The sequence below is a fragment of the Dermacentor variabilis genome, chromosome 1, assembly GCF_050947875.1.
Source record: "Dermacentor variabilis isolate Ectoservices chromosome 1, ASM5094787v1, whole genome shotgun sequence".
NCBI lineage: Eukaryota > Metazoa > Arthropoda > Arachnida > Ixodida > Ixodidae > Dermacentor > Dermacentor variabilis.
Window position 1 is genome coordinate 113938620 of NC_134568.1, and position 24049 is coordinate 113962668.

Here is a 24049-nt window from a genome sequence, read left to right on the forward strand (position 1 = left end):
TCAGTGGTGTGTTCTGGCGTTTTCTTTTTTTTTATTGCGTCTTGTTTAATTTGACCCGCCGTGTAACAAAATCAATTTCTTCGGCCCCGTCAGGGTCAAATTACCGGCAGACAACTGTAATTTCATGATACTAATCTTCATTGGCGCCCTTGCGGTGGAAGCATTGCATGAGGTTGCAAGCTGCATCGAACAACAGTCGAACACATAGAACACAATGCCACGCATCGCCATTACTTATATAGCATTTCATACACAGCGCTGCAGTGAAACTTTGCTTAACATGGATTAAAACTTGTGCATTTCATAACTTTTGTCTAGATTGTGCATGAGCTTTATGCTGTTCAGGCGAAGCTTGTATTGCGCCACTCGTGTCGGCGTCGGTGTTGCCGTACGAAAAAAAAAAACCAAGCCGCGCGAAAATAAAAATTGCTTGTCTGACCACTGATTCGAACCACCGCCATCCGGGTAGCGAGACCACCACGCTAACCGATTCAGCCACTGCCGGTTTATCTTTTCTTCTTTCATGGTATTTATTACAGTAGCCTTCAACCCGAGATTCGCCAGTTGTGCATAGTCAGATAATAGAGGGCACAATGACAATCACACACAAAAAAGGCAACGTTCATAGTGTGGATGGAAAGGTTGGTTTCACTTTAGGACGGTTCATCATACGCGACTTTTAAAGCGGGTTTTTATATGCATGAAGTAGACGCAGCGCAAGGCGTGAGCCAATCACAGGCGTCCCCTCCCTCCGGAGGAGAAAAAGGGTGTGATAGCGTGTTCGCTCGCCTCGGCGCCCGCCGTTTCCCGCCTGTTCAGGCCCGGCAGTCCGATGTAAAGCCCCTCCATACACGTTTCCGCCGACCAGGTTTTGGCACGAGCGACCACGTACAGTGGAATGTAGTGCCTAGGCGCTTGGAGACCACTGCCGTTTTTCGTGCATTTGGAAAACAGCGACCGCGAACTACTACTTCAACGGAATACACAGTTTGTCCCCTTTGCATTATTCTTATGGTGATTGCGACAGGTCTGCTAAGCACGCACGGGCCTCTCACCATCGTCCAACAGCAGTCACCGCGGAAATTCCAGAAGCGTATCCCCGCAGGCTGGCTGTACCCGGTTTGGAGGAAAACCGGATGTGACGTAAGCCAGTGGCGTACTCCCTGCCCCCAGATAGGTACTTGTACGCCTAGGGAAGGACGCTGCTAGGTGCTGCTGCTAAATCCCTGTGGTGTGTGCCGGCCACATGCCATGCACATGCGGCCACTGCCGGCTCACGTAGGTTCGTTCGCGTGGTCTTGTTACGCCTCGCTGGATTGTGTTCAGTCATGCCGTCCTTGCGCGGCGTCATTGTCGGTGAGTCAGGTTAAATTCTTAAATAGGTCGCGCCTGCACATTCAGTTTTGTGGGCTACAATGCAGTGCGGCTGGCGTGAGCTGTCTCCACGATGCGCTTCGAGCGTGTCGATTTCGCCGTTCTTTATGTTGGCGGAAAGGACCTTGAAAACAACATGGATCCACAAGAAATATGCGACAACATCAAGGTAAGTCTACTGAAATCACAAAATTTGAAACAATAAGCGCTAATAGTTGTGTTGTCTTTTAAATTTTAGGCCTTGATCAACGAGATGGCCCCCGTCGTGCTGGTTTTCAAGGAGCTCCCTCGTTGCGTAGAACATGCTGATGCGGAACAGAAAATGCAAAATCGTCGCTTGCCCAACCGCAAATTGACGGCTACGCTGAAGCGCATGCCGTGTCTGCGGAATTTGAACCCCGAGGTATGGACCCCCCTTTTTCCAGCGGCATGCCGTTACATACCGTCAGGAACACGCTTGGCTTATTTCTGACTCGGTAAAAAATGTTTCACTTTTTCTCGCTGCTCGCTGCGGAAGAAATGCGGACCGTTTGTCGTAGTTGTGTCTCCATTACAGGGTGGCATTACTGCGGTGAACAAAGCAAGTGTTGCCGTACATACTGTGCGCATTTCACCCTTTGTTGGGCGGTCGGAAAATATTGGTCCCACTTTTCAGGGCAACTTCGCTACTCTGTAGCGGTGAAGTGTAATTTCTACCATTGAACATTCCTGTGTAGATATGTTTCTGAATCACGTTAAGCACATTTTTTCGTCCATTTCTTTGTCAAACAACGCGATAGAGCGATTGCGCAGTTTTACTTCCCGTTCTACAATGTTTATTTTATTCTATTCTATCGCCTTCCTTCAAACCACCACAGCGGCAAATGGACTCTTTTTATCGAAATTCCGTGTTTTCATATAAGCTGAATTTTGGTGCGGTTAGGTGTCTAAATTTCTCGTGCCCACAGCTACCAAAACAGGTGATCAAATTATTAGCATCGCGAACAAATCGCATTCCTACATATGCGAGCTGCTACATACGAGCCCTCAAGAATTCTCAAGAAGCATCTTTTTTTCTAAGAACCCTTGTGATATCGGAAAGCCCTGATTGAGGATTCTCACACAAAGCATGCTCAGTAAGTATAATGAAAACGTGCACAAACAACGTATACTTTACTGGGTACTCTGGCTGCTTGTAATCACATTACAGGTGACCACGAGTAGGTAGAAACGGGCCTTGAGGCTGTATAGTGGGATGTAATATTCCTACTTTTCGCTTGTACAGAATCGTAGTCAGCTTTGAGATTTTGCGTTATGTCAAAAATACCTCATAAAAAGAAAAAGCACTTGTAATGTCTCGGACACAAAGCGGCCTGTTCTCTGCTTGCGTCTATGAAAGGGTTAAGATGCACACACTATTCAAAGGTCGCATTAAGGAAGAAATGAGCGGCACCGTACTGCCTTCATTTCTTCAAACCCTTCAACAAAGCTTGAACAAGAAATGCACGCGAGGGTGTCACTATAGACAGCTGCGGCAACACTGACGCATGCGCGAGAATATAAAATGAGGTGCAGCTGTGCGGTGCACGCTGCCGTGAAGTTCGAATTAGTTTCCCCCTTGCAAAACTACCGGAAAGGATATATTGCATCCATCGGTGTTAATATATTTTCTTGTTTTCAGCCAACATACACATCCCCGTTCAATCAAATAGATCACTGTAGATGGTGGCCACAAGCATATTGCAAGAACTGTGAATTGGAAGCTGTTAGCTGCCTGTGGCACAAAGTCATGCAAGGGTACATGTAGTCTTTGTGTGCACATTGACTTCATGTTTTACTAATTTGACTGGCTCCTATTGCACTCTGGCTGAATAGCAATAACACACAGGCCACTTTACATTCGAATTACTTGAAAGTCTGCGAAAGCTGAAGGTACATTCATAAAAGTTCATAAGTCCATGGCATTAGTGAAAACAAATCTAAACCTTTTCTGGTACAGCTGTGCGTTATCATAAGTGGCTCAATGCATTGCAGTGATTGAACAGGCACATATTGGCTGTACCACTTGGATTTCAGCCTGCATGCGTTGGCTGGACAAAAAATTCTACCATATTTTACCTCCAAACTTTTGCTCATGAGTGGAAAGCGCTGTTTCTGTTGTAAATAGATGTGGCTTGCACACAAGGTATGTGCATGCTAAGTGTCTTGGTAAAGAAAAGTAAAGGTATGCTGCACGAACAGAAGGTGCTGCAGCCACATAACCTGACCTTTGATCTTCATTATGCTCGCAGATTGAAGGGATGGAATAAATGCGTGTCTTTTAAATGCTTGATTTCAGCCAGTTAAATTTGCAAACACGGGGATTCAAACCACTGGTGTCCATCTGCTGTTGGGCTGAACTCTCAATTTAGTGAGAATACTAACCACTGCGTTCATTGGTGCTGACAGATATCAGGTCAGTTGTAGCTTGGCATTACTGTATTACGTCACCAAAATGCTAGAGAACCACTTGAGATCCTTCGATGTCAGCATCCTCATAATCAGTGGGCACCCCATAAGAAAAATAGGTCAATTTTGGATGGTATCCTTGCAAGTGTGAGAAGGCTAGGCCAGAGAAACTCGTGTTTCTGATTTGTGTACTATTCAGCCACGTTAAAATATGGGTAGCCTAGACGTCTAAAAGACGAGGAGCAAGCAAATTGAATGCAGCTACCAAGCAAAAAATGTGGAAGTGTAAGCTGTTGATTTTCTTACTCTAAAGGCACGTTCACACTGAAGACAAAGCGGCTAAACCGGGCAAAGCTCTTGGCCAGGCGGATAAAAGCAGGCATTAAACGAGGCGGCAAGCCCGATCGCTCGCGGACCACTTTTTTTTCCCGCCCGCCAGAGCTGTCCGCTTTGCCGCAGCCAATCAGAACACCAGACGACGGTGGCGTGATGACGACGGTGGCGTGTGCGCGATAAGGATGGACGACCGGTGCCACGAGACGGCGACAAGTGCGCCACAAAAACGTTTGATGCTCCGCCTCGGCGGTGCGGGCAGCCAGGCAAGCCGTCCAGTATACAGGGTGTTTCAGCTAATTTGTGCTGAGGCTTTAAAAGAGAAAGACGGAAAGAAACTAGGCCTGCAGTACTCAAATGCAATCAATTCAGTAAACTACCCTTTTGAGCAACTTTAATACTTACAGCTCATTCAGAAACATCTGCTTTATTTTATGAAGATAGCTGCTGTGGTTATTTTTTCAGGACAAAAGAAAGTGCACAAGATCGAAAAAACTACCATGCAACTATGCACTTTTGAGCAGTGACGAACAAATGAACAATGCGGCATGCAGACAGGATGTAAAAGATATGCAGATCCGACACACTGAAGATTATGTAACCAGCTTTCTTTGCTGCTTCTGTTCATTGATGGCATTTGGCAGTGATATGTTAAATGTTACCTTGCATGCACCACTTGTGTTTGTAGTACAGAGCTCACAGGCAGACGTGCACTCCGATGCTCAAGGTGGTGTTGTGCACCATCCATATCCTGTGAGAGTAGTGGCACTGTCATTCCCTCGCATGGCGCATCGCATAGCGGGTGACGTAGAGAAATTCGTTTATTTAATCCTTAGGAGAAATAGTTGCTGCCACGTCCTGTGCCCGACAGAGCAGCGCCTGCTGGCCACCCAGGCTTCTGTCATGCAGCATGGCCTCCCAGTGTTGCAGTGTAGGGACATTGAAGTTTTGATGCTGGACCACCACTTGCATACTGTCGTTTTGAGGCCGTGGTGCTGTATTGCAGCTTTGCATCTGCACATCCTGTGTCAATTGCTGGCATGGACACACTTGCAGTGTTTATTTTTTCAGAAATAGCATAAACATGCCATACCACACCTTGAACTATCATTATAATATTTTTAGTTTGCCACCACAACTGTCACCATGTCTAGTTGTAGTGTTTTTCTTTTAAAGAGACTCTATACGAAGGATGCTTTCTGATGGCATCTTTACCTTCTCGTATGATCATTCAGCGACACAAAGTGCTGCAGCTTCTGCAATGCTTGTCTATTCCTTCCAGGCACACTACTCTCAATGTATCATTTGCGCTGAAATAGAATACCGCCCATTGCTCAAAGCAGCTTCAATATAGATTCCAATCGGAAGAATAGGCAGACTTGTGGCAGTATGACTTTCTATAGCCATTAAAGGCAAGCTAGCATAGTGGGGCATCTCAATGCTTGTAAAAGCATTCAACTGCATGTATCTCGAAATAACTAAGCTCAAGCAGACACTATCAAAATTCGTGCTTGTCACGGTGAGTTGGTGCGGGAACTTGAAGGTGTCTCTTTTCCTTCATTTTTGTGTGTCTCATGTTTTTGCTAAGGCTCTTGCCACAGCAAAGTTGCACTTGTGGTATTTTAGAAGGGTAATTTACTAATCACCTAGGTGATGTCATTTCCTTCATTTGGTTGCACTTTGTGCATCAGTGCAATAAATAGGTCAAATGGCTTAATACGAAATGTTGCCAGGCCATTTTGGCACAACACTTGTGGATAGCATTTTGGTGTGGCTTGGGCGAGACTGAAAGAGAGAAATTGACACATACAAGCACAAAGGCCAGGCACTGTGGCCTGCACAACCACTAGAATAGCAGCTAGTCTTATCAATTCATACTGAGTATCACAAAGTGTAACGTTGCAAGAACTGTAGCTTGGTTGATGAGACAAGGCACTTACAGCTGTAGCTGAAACATGTGTGATCAACATGTACAAGGTTACAATACTCTACACCCTTTTTGTATTTAAGTTTTTAACTTTGCCCACAATCTGATTACAGCTTTCCAGAGTTCCTTGGAAAATCCTCTCATGCACCTACCATGTGGCGTGCAAGATGGCAGCAGCAGCTGTGGGAACAGTTGGAAGAGGTGAAGAAAGGTTCACTTTATAATAGGTTGTATGTAAATAAAACTGATTGAACTCAACCGATTCGGCTTCCACTTTTGTCAAGACAATTGTCAGCAAAGCAATGGGCGATACTAATAAATAGTGCATAGAAATTCTTGGAAGCCCCGTCAGCTTTCTTGCTGTTAACGGGCTGTGTTGGTGAGGTGGTTTAGGCAGGGAATGCCAATTCATGAGGGATGGTCATGGCCACCATGTTCAATGTATGTGCAGCATTAATCAGTTCTCTAGACCGAGTGCACTAATGTCATGGCAGGCCAGCACTTTGTCACATAATACATTTTCGAACCTCGCATGCTTTCTTTGGGGCTGAGAAAATTAATGAAGCATGAAACTAAAATCTGCATGTTGCAGTTTTCAATTAACCATCACTGCATTTGTCCATTCTTGAAACAAATTTTATTGTACCAAATGCATACAGAATGAATTTGTGGAATATCCAAAGTACATTTTGCTTGTTTTGGTCAAGCAGCTGGCAGAACAAAACCACAAAGTTCCAAAGCAGAAAGGTAACACTTCTTTTGAAGTACACAATTGGCGAAACAGTGTTGCTAACACACGAGTGCAAAACTTGCGGCCGAGTAAAAAAAGAAGGGAGCTGCTACACACCACTTGGTTCCTTGACCATTCATTCTTTTCTTTTGTGGCTGATTTTTAAAAATCCTTGCTATAGCAAATGCAAGGACATCAGAAAATCAACGCACAACAGATATTGGTGCTATGGTGTAAAGTAATGAAGATATAATTTTGCATGCACATTATTTAGTCTGAAATAGAGGGATACAGCACAAACATTACTCTTCAATCCCAATAAAAAATATGGAACTCGAGGGCTATGGATAAATCTTGAGGGCCTCGGCTTCTGTAATGTGCAGCTATACTTAAGTACACAAGCGTTTTTGAATTCTGCCTCTACCTGGGTGCAGCTTTGTGACCTGGAATGAAAAGCCACAGCCATCGAGCTGCTGCAGTGGCGACATCACAGTAAAAGGTGATAGCGAAAAATTAAAACAATAATATGGCCATGCAACTTGCACATCAGATAGGTCACCTGAAGCTTCTATTTCCAATTTTTCTGGTGTTGCATAGAAGGACAAAAATTTTGAAAAGTAATAGTGTACGATTTTCATACATTACCAATTATGCATATCTAGTTTTTTTTTTAACCATGCTGATATTTAGCAAAAAGTTTTGAGCATGGAGAGCCCGGCGTTTTTGCAAAGGAGTTTCTAGGTGAGGTGGACACACTTTGCTGCTAATGCGAGTTTCAGAAAATTAATTTTGAAAAATTCAGTCACTTTTTTATTAGTAACTTGGCGGCAGCCTTCTAAATGGCATATTTGGAGGCAGTCGCATGTGAACGCACACCCTTTCTTTTTCTAAATCTCGAAAATTGCACTTATTCTGAAATATTGATTATCGCGCTCAATTGAGTACAATCAAAACTTGGTGCATCCTCCTCCACATCAGGCGGCAGTGCCCTGTCAAGAAGTGTGGGACAAAGCTTAAATGATAGCCTGACATGGCACACTGACGCACATGCTTGCCAGGCAGAGTGTGTCGTATCAGCAGCTACAATGACTGGCCAAGATGTTTCCATCTGATGAGATAGCGGGACCTTCTTTTCTGCGCTCCCAGCACACTCGGTTCCAATATTGCCTCGATTTACCAGTAAAATTCAATGATGAATATCTTGAATTAGGTGCAACTTTCAAGATTTGTAAGAAATGAGAGTGCATTAAAATGTGACTGCCTCCAAATTTGTGGAGTTCCAAAATAGAGGAATTCCTCTGCAAGAATGCCACATTTGCCGCGCTCATAACTTTAAAACAAGAAAATCTGTATGGTAATAAAAGACACCCTGCACGTAACAGTGTGCATTGGAGCATTTCATGCAACCAATATTCAAGCACCTTCTGTCTACAAAGAATTCATAAAGCAAATTTATGCATTAAGACTGGAATCAGTTACGAGCACTGGAAATGCAAACACTGTTACGAACCCTGGTCACATGCCAGGCATTGTGTTGCTGCTCTCTGCGTAGGGCCTATGAATAAAAACCACCTTCAACATCGTACAGTAAGCTACCAATTGCTATGTGTAGGAAGACTTACAGTCCTTCAAATGCAATTATGACCTAGACATTCTAAAGCTTTTCTAATAGTGTACTTTTAGTGAACAAGTACCCCAAACTTGAACAACTCTGAAGCTATAATGCCATTATTATCTGAAAGATGCACTACACATTTTTTTAACGCAGTAAGGAAACATTCATAATCGACAATGCCACCATAGACATGAGAGTCATAATATTGCACTGCGTGCAGCAAGGATAGCACAATCTCGCACAAAAGATTAGTCTCTCCCGCAGCCTTTGAGGCCCCCTTTATTATGTCTCGCTTATGATGGCGTGACATGGTACGAAACCATGATGACGTAACTTATGGTCATGAGTTACTCTTGAATGAAAGCTTGTGCACACATGCATATTCCTGCATTGTAATTCTGGAGTGCACTTACAGTAAGGACACTGTGAAAAGAAGAAAAGGCCAACAGCAAGAACCAGGCGGCGCAGTGCTATTTGCACCTTCTCGGCTGTTGTCGGTTTAAGTCACCTTCACAGCAGCAGAGTCGTGTTATGCGGCGAAGCATATTTAGCATCATGCAGTGAAGCATATCTGAAGTTAAAGGGGACACTGTCACGGGGCCCCTGCTGGTGCTTATGGTTACCCGACACTATCAGCTTAAGTACTCGTACTGTGACCTCTTCATGCATTTGGACAACACCAATCGCCATGTGAAAACCTCTGTTCACTGCTAATCTCGCTAAGAGCCTAAATTGTTTCCAAACTACAAATTTCACCAAGTGGCAAACTTGGCAATGCTTCTGGAACCTCATTCTCAAGTACTTTAATACTACCAGGATGCTTCAATGTCAAACTGGATTGAAAACCTGGGATGAGATTGCGCAAGCTTCTAGCTTTCTGTGTTTGCTTCACCTTCTACATCAGTGAGTAGGCAGTGTTCAATAGGCGCTCCCGCTTCACCAAGCAGACGACCGCTGACGAAAGCACGGTGAAGGCGAATAATGAGAGCGCAAGCAAACATTCAGAATGCAAGATCTCGCCCTTTGATTTAGAGAAAGGAAGGATAATTTCAACACCAAGGAACCCAAGTATGCGTTCAACAACAAAAGCTTCTGAACGGGCCACTTCCACATCAGCACTGCGGAAATACTGATTAGCTTATCACCCAGCAGAAATTTTCACTCGTGGCAGAAATTTTCACTGCCACAATCGCAGGTTCAAAGATATTTGCATGATGAAATTTTGGGCCAAAAAGAAGATCCGTTTGAGTGATGGTGTAAGCGTGGTGCCCACTGTTGGCTCGGCTTGTGAAGAGCGACCTGCTGATACCAGACACTCTAAGCAGCTCTTTTCGATGTCTGAATTGATGGTGACATGCACTAGGTGTCACTGCTCTTTGAACATGTTGAGCTGTTGTCCTTGCTTCATGAAACATTAAGTAACTACAGTTATGACATTGTCAAACAAAAGTGTTGTATTAGAGAATTTTGTTAACCATGAAGCATAATATCCCTGTACATTATTTGCTATGCAGTAAACTATTTTGCACCTCTGGTTGGTGAAAAAAAATGGATTTTTGCAATACCAGTAGTATTCATATTCGAAAAATATTCGCTTCGCACTTAGGTTTCATTATTCAAATTAGCTTTGAAATTGAAAAATTCATATTTCCACACCCATAGTTTTGCTCAAATACCTGGAGCATAAGTCATTTGAGGACGTAACTTCAGGATTAGCAACAGTATGCCACCAAAGAGTCAACACAGTTCAAATTTTTTTACATTCTTTTACAATTGTTTCCTAATGTACATTCATTAAAACCATCTTAAGCCTCAATAATTGACTAAACTAAACTTTGATAACAGCTGCATGCTTGGATCGAACGGTGCATGTTCCGGCCACTCTAGGGTAGCAGTTTAGGGGAAAAAATATCCGTTACTTAGGAATTCCACTTGGTGACCTTGTGCAGAGAAACCCCGGCTGGACCTTACCATCTGAATCTGCTTCACAATGGCTATCACTGGCTTTTTTGGTGTTCTCGATGGCATCCACTTGCTTGAGAAGCTCGACCTCAATGATGTCTGACCACTGGCAGCACTTATTTCTGTTTATCACAGATGAAAATTGCCTATGAGCTCTTATTTCGCCCAAAACACAGACTTTTGCCACATTTAAGAAAGTGGCACTCTCCAAGTCAGTGTGGTCAGCATGCCTGGCATGCACTTTCATCTCCTGCGTCAGAGTGAGTTACTATCCCAGATTAATGTGCTACAGAGATGACAGAGAGGTTGGCGAAGAAGTTGTGCCCAGACAGATAGAATGATAATATTTATGTCTATTGCAATTCAAAGCCATCTATTAGAGCACCTTGCACCACCAGAGAAATCCTAATGGCTTCCTTTTCTTTCACCTCATAATGCGGGCGGTAACACCCCATTAAATGATCCCTAAGATGGTTTTTGTCAACCCTGAGGAAATCTCTCACAGAAAACTTGTAGACAGTCTTAAGTGTTGTCAGATTACTTTTCAATGTGTTCTTTATCATCACTGTGGTGGTCGTAATTTCAATTCATGTGCAGCACTCACACAGTGCGCACTCCTTGCAGACATCTGTAACTAGTGGCAGTTCACCAGCATATTTGAAGGGAGGAAAAAAGAGCATGGCCACACCAACCACACCACAGCATGTGTATGCATCAGATGACATTGTGGAACCTAATTCTATGTCAGCAGGAAATGCATGGCTTCTGTCGCTATTTTGAGTGCAAATTTTTGTCCCACGGGTACAGAGAAGTCATTATGGCAACCACATAATCCAGGCAGCTTAGTGCTGGGCAACTGCAATATTTATGAAGCAGCACACTGCATTCAAAGCCAGGCACTGTCACACTTGTCTGGGAAAATCGGTGCTTGTATACACAGGGGCCGGACCATTTCAAACCACAGTCACGTTGAAACTCTGTCCACTCTTGTAGGGTGCATTTTCTGTGTAGTTGCTGCCACTGCAGGAATAATTTTCTTCCAACTGCACAAAGAGAAAATTGCAGCACTGTGCTCTGCAGTGCTTGGTGCAAAGGCAGAACAGCCATGAGCCTTCTCCCATCCACAATTCAGAAATCCGCCAATACATAGATGGCTTACAGTGGCATCCCTACAGGCAGCACACACCACCTATATGCCGCCACTTAGTTTGCAACACACTGAGGGTCTCCATGCCTTTATGTAAATGCTCAAATATACTACAGGACAGGATCTTTAGGGAATAAAGGTTGTTTCACGGTCCTCACATCTATGCTGTGACAAAGCCAACTCCAACTGCACAGGTAGAAATTGCTGTGGAAAATTAAATTTTACAGTTCCATGCACCATATTTTCCATACAGTACTATAGTCTGCAGGATCTAATTTGGGCTGAAAAAGCCCCTCTCATTAAGCACCATGGCAAATATTAGTTATAGGTACATTGGTACGTTGGAAGCCGTCAAGGGAGCATTTTCTCAAACAAATATTTCTAATTAGTTCATTATTAAAGGAAATGGAAGAAATTGAAATGTTGCATTTTCACGCTGCCAGGAGGCGAGTGCTAAAAGCAACAGCACTCAACCCCTTTGCCTCCAAGTGATCTTCCTTCTTCATCTTCCCCCATGACGGAGCCAAGGGTTCACGTCACACTCGCATGACAAGCCCCGTCTTTTCTTTCCTTTTTTTCTTCTCTTCCTTTTTTGCTGTGGGGCACACATCCAGGGATGGCATTTAACATTGTTTGGCTTACGAAAGTCACGTGCCATGGTTGGTGATATTGCAGGCAGCACGTTTTACATAGAGACATTTGTGCATGTAACCTTGACTCTGGCTGAAGCAGGGCTTCATTGCGACCATGATGGCATTTGTTTAAAATTTCAGCTGTTTTCCCACTGTGCATCATTTTGATAATTTGGAGACAGGATTGTTAGTGTGTGATCTATGCATTGCACTTGTCGGTTTGCAACTTCTAATCTTGGTGAGACGCCTTTTCAAATAACAAAGTGCGACTGAACTTCCTGAAGGCATTTGCCTTCAGGAAGTTCAAGGGAAGCAGCCCACATCCGCATACCTTATTCACAGCTGTCAATTCTTTTTTTGCTGCTGCTCCGTATTAAAGATGGAAACCCAAGACTGTGGAAGTAGCGTGGGCTTGGTGGTCTGGAGCTTACCATCGGTTGTCGGATCGAACCGCTGGCACTAATTCTTACAAACTGTGCACCCAGGTGCTCAGGATCGTGCCGCTGACTGCATTTTGCAGCGGCTCGTGAGTCCTCAGGGGGCCAGGCAGGAGATGCGGCAACAAGGCAACGAGTAACAATGAATGTTTACTTCACATTGTTACGGAGTGGTCAACTCTGCAAGTTTCCCGATGGAGAGCGACAGACATGCTAGTTTGATCAAAAACTGAAGGCTCAATTCCATTGGCGAAGACGTCCTTTATAGTGTTTGGAATACCCTTGCTCAAAAGAAGGAGAGAGAAAACACTTTCTACGCTGGCGGCCACCGCTCGATACATGGAAGTGTTCAACAAATTTTCTAACCCCCACTGGCTCAGCAGAAGGAAAGGCACTGAGGTGCGCGCACACACACACACACACACACACACACACACACACACACACACACAAACACACACACACACAGAACGCTGGCACCTTCCCTGCCGAGGACGAAGAGAAAGAGCGAATGCACACACGAAGCTTAACCGTCCCACTTGCTGAAGGGAGACAGCACTGTGGAGACTACGCAGACATCAGGGTGTTGTGCAAGCCGTGGGTAAGATGGTGAAAATGCCTGTACAAATGATAAGGTCTTTTTGCTATTAGGGCCTCCTAGGCGTTTTCCAACGGTTGCAGGCGGTTCGGCGTATTTAAAAGGTCCAGCCTTTCACTGTTGCTTTGACGCCGCGACACAAATCGTTGACCACACAGGCCAGTCATAACATCAGTTAGACTAGTTCTTGCGCACGCTCAAGGACACTGAGCTTGAACGACGCCATGAATGCTCTGTCTTTTCAGTGCTATTAGAACTGTTCTTGTATTTTCTGTGTATACGAAGTCGATAAATCTCTTGTGCATTTTGCAACGTGGCCTTAGATATCCAAGCACTGAAACGCAGCCACATGATCAGAGTGAGCAGCATTCACTTGCATATCGTGAGTTGCCAGAATAAATTGAAGATATTGTGCTGCGACTATCATTACTGCGTCATGAAGCAACCAGAAATGACAGTACCATGCTTCACAATGCGACTTTCATTTCTCCCCTGGTGCGCTTGTACTTCTCTGGTCCCCTTTCCACTGTGTAGGGCTCCCAGAAAAGCTTTTCTCAGGACAGGGGACCATACTGTGCGCTCAAACAGGTGGCACCCATCAGCACAACATTGCCCCAATCAGACTCACCTTGTCATCTCTCGTCCTGTCCAGTGACGTCCTTCACATTTCAAGGATGAAGGTTTAGCACTGTGTTTCCGATGACTCTCTTTAGAGCTCTGGGACAGCGCTTCCGCTGCCAGGGGTAATGCTACAGAACAGCGATTCCACTGACCCCAAGCAGGTACGCCATGTTTGAAGAGACAAAGATAAATCCTTGTGCAGGCTGTCCGGCATGCATATACATCTTTTTCTGCGCCTCTTTCTAAGCAACAATACTTTCACTGGTGAACAGGAAGGCAGCCTTTGTTTCTTTTTTTCATTATCGTTTCTCAGTTTTACAAGGCCATAAAGAAAAATAAAGAAAACAGGAAAGATTGCAAACCAGCCCTGCAATTTTCCTGAATTATTGGAAACGAATATGTGCGAACAGAGGATGCCAAATGAAATGAACAGCCAGGTGCAACAACAAGTGACATCATTCAGGTGGTGCAGGCGGTTTGGTGGGCCCATAAAATGCCTTAACGAGATTTATTTGAGCGTGAACATGGTGAGAAGGCTGCTTCTGCCTTGCAGTGGTGTAAAGACTGCTGCATGTCTGGAGGTCAAAATGCTCATCATTCTATCATACATGGAAGTATTCCGACTATTTAGTGGAGTCATGGGAAAGCCACTCAAGCCTACATTAGCAAAATGTGTAGTACTGATTACAGCGAACACACTCCCTCCATATTCATGCAACCGAATGCAAACATACTGAAACCTGAGGTGTACCTGACGAGCGTACCTGCCAACAGCCCGTAGGACAGGAAAGGCAAATCCCTGTGCATGCATAGTGAATTCGTCACTGCTGTGCATGCTCATTTCGGCAAACTGGCATAACAGATGAATTGCGAGTGCAATATGTGACTGTAAAGCACGTGGCGCATCTTTGTCACCATAACTTGAGCTTGGTGAGAATCAAGTGGTTTGATAAATGTACAACAGAGTCAGCAATGGTGGGACAGTTCTTAGAAACTTCACAGCATGCCCGTCTGCCTCTACAATGTAAAAAAAAAATTGGCTTTGATCCAAGAGCCAGATCTTTTTGACTGGGCAACATTCATGCACCAGCTTTGTCAGTTTTTTTGATGCTCCCACTACTTGTGCTTAGGTCGCGAGAAAAGCCCGGAGAGAGTATAAAATTCGAGAATCATGTACCTCTTACATTGTGGATGTCCTTGCACTGTGCTGACGCATGAACACCACCACGTCTCAAAATGATCGAATGCGACATATTAAAGGCGCAAACACTGTTACCTTATACGTCCTTGGTATGCAGAACCCCAGCACCTCCACCACTTCTAAGGAACCGCTTTATTCTTGCCGAGCTAGAGCTATGGCGAGGAAGAAGCGACACACACTACGTACGGATGAGGAAGATGAAGGAAAGTCACATTGCGCTCACAATATCGCTAACGTGGTAGTTTCCCAAAGGAAGCGGTCACACCACTGCATATAAAGTGTATGCACAGGGATTCTCATATGTCTTCCCTGTCCAAGGGACTGGTGGCAAGCACCACAGAGCAGCACTGGTCAGGTGCATTCCAATTAAATTCTTAAGAATTGAGAAAAGGCCGATTCAACACAAAGCAACGATCTGACACCCTTGCCAACAAACCTGTTGCACTGGCATTAAGTTTCAGATATTTGCGGCCACACATAGGTAAACCAATGGGCAAGGTTCTGACTGGTGTTGTAGTGAGTACTGCTCCAGGAGGGCACATGTAACCGGCAAACAGAGGCCTCAGGAGAGCATTAGAATATAATCAAGGAGGCGGCAGGGTACCTAAGGGGCAGCGGAGGGATCATAACTGGAAGCAGGGCGGTCCTAAACTGGAAGCAGGTTATGTTGCTCCAACTCACGGACCACCCTGACTCCAGCCTTGTCCGCGAAAGCGGACAGCTGATCTTAAAATGCGTCAGAAAATTCGGAAAGTACGACTTACACACAGCCTACAGACATCATAGATATACTACTAGCACGCGCAGGCCTCGGCGAGCCCCAACCCATAGACCAGTCCGCGTTCTAGCTCTGGTGTCCCCGTTATCGATTTGGTGTCCTGGAGACGCCGCCAATAATATGAAATAGTGACACGTTGTTACTAGTAAAAAAAACCCCATGCAAGCGATCTTGCACGCGACAGCGACAGGCGACGCGATGGAGATGGCTGTCGCGTTCGCTCGTCGCCTACAAGTTGCACCCCATGCGAGCGATGACTTCGAGCGACGTCTCCACAGTGTTGCTGGTATGAGGGCAGCAATAGAGGCGCCGAAACTAGCGTGACGCGTGCTTTATTAACTTAAGTTTATGTATTTTACTGTAAAAAGCAGCATAAAATATTTCTGAAAGTCTTGCAGTAGGTTCTTATCCTTGCACCTATAAAAATTCAATCGTTTGCTCGTTCCGTGCGACAATCGGAAGTACTGGAGTTATGTACATCCAGTTCCGGCTTTGCGCTATTGGCTAGTCGCTCGTAGCACTTCCGGGCGACGAGCGACGAATTCTAGATTTGCAAAACCGAGCGATCGCGCGACAAGACCGAGCGATCTGTTCAAGCGACGGCCTGATCCGTCGCGCGAACCCGTCGCTCGTCGCTGTCGCGCACAAAATCGCGCTAATGGGGTTTAGCCTTTAAGCCGCTAACGCTACGTTCAGCACTGCCGCGCCCAACAACTTCTACAACGCCTGTGAGAACTTCACCAAGCAATGGTTGTTCTTGACAATACTAAGAACTTGTGAATTTTGTGTACCGCTCATGCTTAACTTTGTAGTGCACTGTGGCTTAGTGAAGCACTACGATTGCGTGTAGCATACGTACACATCTTACCTGATAGACGGTGAACAGGGTCTTGTACAAATATCCGCTGAAGAAGAAAAGACTACACCTTCACATGTGTTAAAACACATGCCAAACTTGAAAAAACAGACGTACAATGAACCTCCACACGTTAAAATAGCAAAAGCATCACTTAAAAGGCGAAAACTATTGAAAACTTTGCAAGCGCCATGGCAAGCGCAAATCCGCCATTGCTGCTGATATTGATGTTGATCAGGCTGTCCCCTTGCGATCGAGTCGGCAAGCGCGTGGAAGCGCGTTTCCTTATTCTATGGAAGCGCAATTGGCGCAATGTAGCCAAAATAAATAAAGAAAACTGCATCAACTCCAAATACACACACGCAAAAGAAAATCGTCGGGATTCTCTATAACGACGTTTCCAACCCCTTGACCGATATTTCATACAGCTCGTTGCATTAATTAAAATACCCGCAGTGCATTGTTTTCATAACGCGCTAAAAAAATTTTGCGCTTAAGCTTACCCGCACAAACACGCGGCGCAAATTCGTAGAACGCCACCAGTGCAGCCCCCCACCCCCCAAGAATATATATGACTAGTCAATAATAATAGCATGCAATTATAACGTGAGCGTCGGCGCAATCAATGGAGAATTCAATTTTATTTGTTATAGAAAATGAAATGCAATGCAGTAAACAATGGATAGAATTAAGCATATAGCTTCGAGTCTAAAAAAAAATCTGCCTTGAAACTTGACGTGGTGACGCGGCAAATTGTGAGTATATGATTGAAAATAATTGCTATAGTGTGTTCGTGTATGAGTAAGCTTCTCAAAAGGAGTTTCAAGTGTTTCCATGGTATGGTAAGCTTATATCTTGATTCCTCAAGTTTTTTTTTTATTCATATAGGTCAATTATGTTTAAAAAGCGAATTGGAAATCCCAATGGTTTTGTTTTTTACCGGGGGAACACAGAGTTGAGCCACTGTTTTGAAACAAACTTTTATTTAAAGTAGTTACAAGTAACACCAACACCCTCGCTCATAACAAAACAACTTTCACTCACTGTGTCCAGACACTTGGTTCAAGTTGCATGTAATGCTTCATCTCCAAGCTTTGCGTGGTTTCTTAAAGGCATTGTGAAATCTACACGGTGTTTTTATTTTACACCTCCTCATCTCATAGTACAAGATCTGAAATGCGTGAACAAGAAGAATCAGGCCAGCACATATTCACAGAAATGAACTCTTCACAGTGCAGTTGACAAGTGCAAAAATTACAGCAGAAACTGCCAGTCACATGATATGAGCAAAACATAACTGTTCTTTTTGCGGGAAAGCCTCCGTCCCATGCCGACATTAACCCATATGGTGGTCATCACTGGCAATGTTTGAAAGATTTTCATAAAATAGAGACTGAATGTCTGTAGTATTTATCATAAGGGAAGTAGAAACTCGCACGTCTTCTAAACAGCCCTTTGCAGTGCTAAATGTATGCTGGCTATTGATAGTAATAAATAGTATGACTGTTACAACTGTTAAACAAGACAAAAGCTCACAGGAATATGAAGGCTTGAAGTGATAAACAGTGTTTGGAGGGAGAATGTAGCTGGAGTGAACCTTTTGACAAAGATTTGTCTTCGTCAGTGCCGCAATTAAGTTCGGCACAGCAATCTTTATGCACCTTTAGCTCACTTTCCCACACCCTCAATGTAGGATGAAGAGGAGAATAAGATAGTGCGTAGAATGAAGTTGAAGTGTAGAAAAGAAATGGGGATAGAGAAGGTAGGAGCACTGTTGTAGATTATTCTTCCAAGGTTACTCTTCCAAAAGAAAGAAAGAAAAATATTAAATGTGTAAGGAAGCATTGCCAATTGTTATTATGCCTACTCAAGTAAGAGATGCACCATAAGGGATGCAATATAAAACTGATCTGATATGTAGGGTGGCCTAAAGCTTTCTGCATAGTCTTTACAATCATTATGACACTGTCGGCTGCAGCTAAATATGCAGAAGTTTTAATTGAGTGCTCATGACCAGAGCAACTTATCCAGACTGCACACAATACCATTGCATATGCCCTCTATTTTGGTAATCTGAAAAATAAAAGTTTATTCAAATGGGCAATAAGAACATCACATGGAACACAAAATCTAGATCGAATTATGAGGCATGCCACAGTGCGGGACTCAGTATTATTTTTGACCACCTTGGGTTTTGTGATGTGCACTTAAATTCAACTACACACTTTTTTTTTTTTTCATTTCACCACCACTGAAATGCAGCCACCTTTGCTGGGATTGAACCCGCAAGCTCGAGCTCAGCAATGCAACATCATAACTAATGCGCTACTGAGTGTTTACACAAATTTATAAGTAGCAAAACACATTGGAGGCTTTTGCACACTGAAGCACTACACACCATCCAATGCACTTCCTTACATCTATGTACAGACATACTTACCAACGGTTCATATGACAAGCATGGAGGCGTGCTCTAACACACTACCATCCAACAGCTGCCACATACCAGAGATGACCACTGGGTTTGTACCTATTTTCACAGAACACTTATCAGCAGCTCATACAACAAGCATGGTGGCCTCTCTCGTGCTCTAACACACATACCATCCAGCTGTGACATATGGCTGCACACCACAGACAAAAACAGACGGGCTAATCATCAGAGACCACATGTCATGATTTGTTAACATGCGAGCCCTCAACCTGCTTCAATAAGGCATGACAGCACAGCACTACTGCACCACTTCGCTCTTCCTAACTGCACTGGAGGCTTGTTACCAGTAATCGTGCCCTGCTGACGTGGTTATCTCTTCAGTTTCTATGTTGCTGTCCCTAAGCTGTTATTTAAGGACTTCCTTTTGAGCTTCAGTGGGCCTTGAAAGGCTAGATGATGGCTGCCACAATCTAGGGTTTTTTGTAGAGTGAAATCTTAACAGGTGCACAACTTTTTTGTTGGCTGGTTCATTTGAATGGTCTGGTATCTTTCTTTTTGGGTCACTTTCACTTTCAACAAGCATGAAAACTGGCTCAAACAAATTGTTTGCCTTCTCAGCCACACCCTCAGAGACTTCACTATCTGATATTGCCTGTCTGACTGAGTCCATTTTTGCTCTTAAGAGTGCTGAGCTGGACACTGCTTTGGCTGCTTCCAGCTTTGTTATACTCTGTACAATGTGCAATGCCCGACTTGCCTCACATGCTTCTTCGGGTGAGCTCTCATGGGCCTTGTTGCTGCTAGTTGGATTAGCGTTGACCACAAAGTGAATGTGCTTGCACACTGTAAAGTGTATAAGATGGTCATAGCAAGTGCACATATAAGTATGCACACACACTGCGCATTCCTTGCACCTCAAAGGACAGCAAGCACCATCTCCCACTTTTGACACTTTATATGAGAGCCCTTTAATAGACTGAGATGGCACGGCCCATATGCCATCTTCATTTAATTTGGCACAAGCTGCCATTTCACTGCCAGACCTGTAGTTCTTCTGAATTCTGCTCAGCTTCTTACCCTTTGCGCCTTTCATCATCTGGATAGCCCTTTTCATTAAAAAATGATTTGTCAAGTCCATGAGGACAGAAATTAGTTTGTCACCATGCTTATTCTGTTTTCTCTCCAGCATAGTATGCTTTAACGTCCTGTGCTTGCTCTCAACGTGCATGTTAGTGTTGACAGCTGCTCTAGTCCTAAAGCAATAGGCCCACTCTTGCGGCCTAACTGCATAGTGGTCATTGAAGTACTTCAGGAAGTCCCTCAGTTTTTCTTCCTCACTAGAAAGGAATTGCTTAAAATAATCTTCAAATGCCTTTTCCGCGAGGAACTCTAAGAGTAGCCACACACTATGGTAAACATGTGGCCTTAGCTGTTTCTCTACACACTCGAGTATCTTCTTACGCCAATTGTTATCCACATGCCAGGCACAGAGAAGTTTCTGTTGTGCAGCACCCATGACCATGGACCATGCTTTGTAGAATTGCGACGCATCATCAGATATCAATGTCTTAGCAGCCACTTTTTTGGCCATGGCTGACTCCAGATATTTGAAGAATGCTGTCAAAGTTTGCTCGTTCATCCGGTTGCAGATGAAATAAGCTATAGCTACACCTGATCCTACTTTATCTAGCACCAGAAGAGTGGTCAGCTCAAACTGGTACTCTGTAGTTCCATGTGTGGATTCAAGACATACAGTACCTGCAGGGCCCAATTTTTCTAGTAGCTCCTTCTGAGGCTCTGTCATCAGAACAAGAGCAAAGTCTGCTGAAGGAAATGTACCACTTGGGTCCACTGCACCTTGTGCCTTGTACAGGCGGACAAGTGTTTCACCTTTTTCTTTCATCACAAGCACCCACGTGTCTACACTGATAGCGTCATTAGTGTGACAATGTTATGGAGCAGCAATGTTAAACTGCTGTTTGATGTTATGCAGGGTTGAGCACTCTGCCAAGTGCACTGGCCTCAGCTTGGATGCCACAGATGTTCTTACTCGCTTTAGAATGGTTTTCATGGGCACACCCCTTTCTAGGTTCTCTGCTACGCTGGCCTTTTCCTTGTCGCTCATTCTCAAGTGCTGAATTTCTGGCTTATGACCGTAATGGTTTCTTTGATACCTGACTTTTATGGTGGTGCCTTCAGGTGTCGGACTCTGAGTATTGTCCATTGTGACGGTAATAAATGAAAGACATATCTTACCAGACCTACAGCTCCCCTGACTTTTCTCCCGACGGTCACTATGACCTTCCTTTTTCCTTGCCTCGCCTGATCTATTACAGTGATAGTGGATCCTTGTCCCTCCACTGGCCAGCTTTTCGGAGCCCGTGGGCAAAATGACCCAGCAGTTCTGGCTACTCTCTTCTTCTGCTTTCCATTCATGAAATTCTGTAATAAACGCACAAAATAACATTAGATAGTGACAAGTACCTTGGGGAGAGAGATACAAACAAAAATAATCACATTGAAGGTCTTGGACATGGGCTAATGTAGCATTTATTTTACTCCCTCACCTTCAATTCGACCGTGTCATGAGGTCATCCTTGATATTGCTTAAGTTTCTGTTGAAATTGAATTTCAAACGCGGTGCACCATAACTTCAAAAAATTTATCATATTAGTTTTGTTTTAATAAGAAACAAATATGAAACTTAAGCATGATCTATGCTCACTCCTTCCTCAATATTGAATAAGACTGTACATTCACAGCAATGCTGTTACAATAAGACAAAGACGAACTGAGAGCACGTGGTGCAAGCTATGCCCCAGAACAGTGTGAATCCCTTCCCTCAGTTTCTTCTTGAAAAGCTCCTTCTTTTCAAGAAGAGCTTGATTTTTTACTGTACATAGGGGCTTGGCGAGGGAGTGTTCCATCGTCACGCGGTTATGATCTGGCTTGGGCATGCGCCTGGTTCGAAGAGGCAGCATTATGTGCCATTTCAATAAACCAGTTGCTAGTCTGCGTTCTTCCTGTCTTCTTGTACGTTGGTGTCTTTTCCCAAGCGCAGTTTACGTTCACAAAAAGATGTCTTACCAAGTAGCCTCTCCTAACACACTCTTCTTAAAGAAAAAAGGATTGCGCGTGCGTCAAATTTCGCTCTACCTTATGAAATCTACAACCAGAGTCCTTCAATTGAAGGACTGTGGTACTACTAAAGAATTTTCCCAAAGTACGCCGGGAGACCAAGCCGCTGACAGCCGCAATTGCAAGTGTGGTCCTGGACCTACGTCGGCCTGCATTCGGACCTATTGCGGCCTGCACTGAGGCGAAGACTACACCACGCACGCAAGTAGCGCAGAGCAACGTCAGAACGCAGAGCAAATTCCTCCTCTTGTTTAAGTAAAAAAAAAAAGGGGGGGGGGGTGGTTGCGCGAGCGTCACATTTCGCTCTATTCTATGAAATGTACTGCTAAAGAGCTTGCCCACAATACGCTGGGAAACCATCCCGGCGACATCCGCAAATTCAACTGTGGTCCCGGTTCTGCGTCTCTGCCGCATTGCGACGTGCATTGAGGCGAAGACTAGGCCACGCACGCACGTGGCACAAAGCAACGTCAGAAAGCAAAACAGCTTACTCTCGTCGCTTAAAAAAAAAAAAAAAAAGATGTACAAACGTCAAATTTCACTCCACTTGCTGTGCAGAAAAGCAGACCATGCCAAACGTATGTGTTGTAGTGCATCGCGGAGAGCGCGCACACGACTAACTAGAGATGGATAAACAAAGAATTAAATTATATTTAACGAGGATACAAACTTCAATATGCCCCAAGGAAATAGATTAGGCACCTGCGCAAAAGCTGCTCTTCGCGAAATAGATGGAGAGAGAGAAAACAAAGGCGCAAGGCATAACCAACTACTTTTTAGAGGCACACTGCGCAACAAGAAATTAAAAAAAAGTCCGAGATATAATATTGCGTTTCAACATCATTTGCTCACGATGAATGAGAATAAACTTAATGAAACTGTTCCTCACCCTTATCGTTCCGGAACACCAGGTGCACGTACTCAGCATCGAAGCTGTGCGCTGCGATATGGTGCTCCGAATACTTCTCCATTGTAGGCAGGGAAGTGCCACATACGTCGCATTTCATCAATTTCTTGACATCCACGGCCATTTTGTGAACATTCCTGATGTGTTGCAGCATGTTCTTCCTCTGGGTGAATAGTTTGCTGCAAAATTCGCAGCGACGATCGTCATCGCCGATGGCAACTCGATCACAGACCTGCGCCATTCCGATGCGGAGTAGGCAAGAGCAGGAAACGCCGCGAGCAGAACTCGCGGCGTTTGGAAACACGTGGTTTCCGTGTCATTGCACGCACGTGGGTTGTTGTATAATCCGGCGGCAATACAGGGAAGAAGCCTCCCCAATCACGTGACACACTAGGTATTCTGTGGCCTCATAGGGACATTTAGAAACCGACTTAGGGAACCAACATCCGGGAACGCAGGGTCACGTGGATGCTGCCTTCCATTGTTCACCGGCCTCAGCCGGCCTGCGGGGAGACGCTCGTGGAAATTCCCGCAGCGCAACTCCAGGAAGCGGAAACGCCGGAACCGGAAATGTTTAAACCAGCAATGCCGGAAGCGGAAATGCCGGAAGCGGAAATGCCGGAACCGGATTTGGTGTGAGGGGAAAATTCGGCGCACAACAAAGGTTGTAGCTACTTAAGAAAGCGGCGGTCCGATGGGGAGGCCGCGTTTGGTTCGTTCTGCCGAAAGAATGGCAGCGGGAACGGGCCGTGCGTCGTGCGTTCGGCCGAAGAACAGGCGGCGTTTCATAAACGCCGCCGGGAACTCGCTCGAGAAAGGGCTCGTCGTCACCGTGAGGGAGCGCGAAGCCGAGGCGTTAAGACAACGAAGAGCCGCGGATCCCGAGGTTCGCTTGCACCCGTCTTCACAGTAGCGGAAGGGGGGTCAATTTT

General features: G+C 44.7%; 2 protein-coding genes across 5 annotated transcripts; one reads left to right on the forward strand and one right to left on the reverse strand.

Moving 5' to 3' along the window:
- Nucleotides 1–1148: 1148 nt before the first annotated feature.
- Nucleotides 1149–6321, forward strand: LOC142583175 (uncharacterized). 2 transcript variants are annotated; one of them, XR_012828565.1, is made up of 4 exons: nucleotides 1149–1356; nucleotides 1422–1543; nucleotides 1613–1777; nucleotides 6175–6321. XR_012828565.1 is itself a non-coding variant. In XM_075693532.1 (3 exons), the coding sequence occupies exons 1-3, from the start codon at nucleotides 1448–1450 to the stop codon at nucleotides 6283–6285; spliced, it is 372 nt and encodes a 123-aa protein (XP_075549647.1). In that variant the 5' UTR covers nucleotides 1150–1447; the 3' UTR covers nucleotides 6286–6321. The 2 variants fall into 2 exon arrangements, 1 of the variants encoding a protein (XP_075549647.1); XM_075693532.1 differs by having other exon boundaries at nucleotides 1150–1543.
- Nucleotides 6322–6675: 354 nt separating this feature from the next.
- Nucleotides 6676–23381, reverse strand: LOC142583164 (uncharacterized). 3 transcript variants are annotated; one of them, XR_012828562.1, is made up of 3 exons: nucleotides 23100–23380; nucleotides 16651–21514; nucleotides 6676–11411 (listed from the first exon to the last, which is right to left on the reverse strand). XR_012828562.1 is itself a non-coding variant. In XM_075693520.1 (3 exons), exons 1-3 carry the CDS (start codon nucleotides 23356–23358, stop codon nucleotides 17796–17798), a joined length of 459 nt encoding a protein of 152 aa, XP_075549635.1. In that variant the 5' UTR covers nucleotides 23359–23381; the 3' UTR covers nucleotides 17348–17795. The 3 variants fall into 3 exon arrangements, 1 of the variants encoding a protein (XP_075549635.1); XR_012828560.1 differs by having other exon boundaries at nucleotides 6676–11450; XM_075693520.1 differs by lacking the exon at nucleotides 6676–11411 and having other exon boundaries at nucleotides 17348–17809; nucleotides 21329–21514; nucleotides 23100–23381.
- Between the last annotated feature and the right edge of the window lie 668 nt (nucleotides 23382–24049).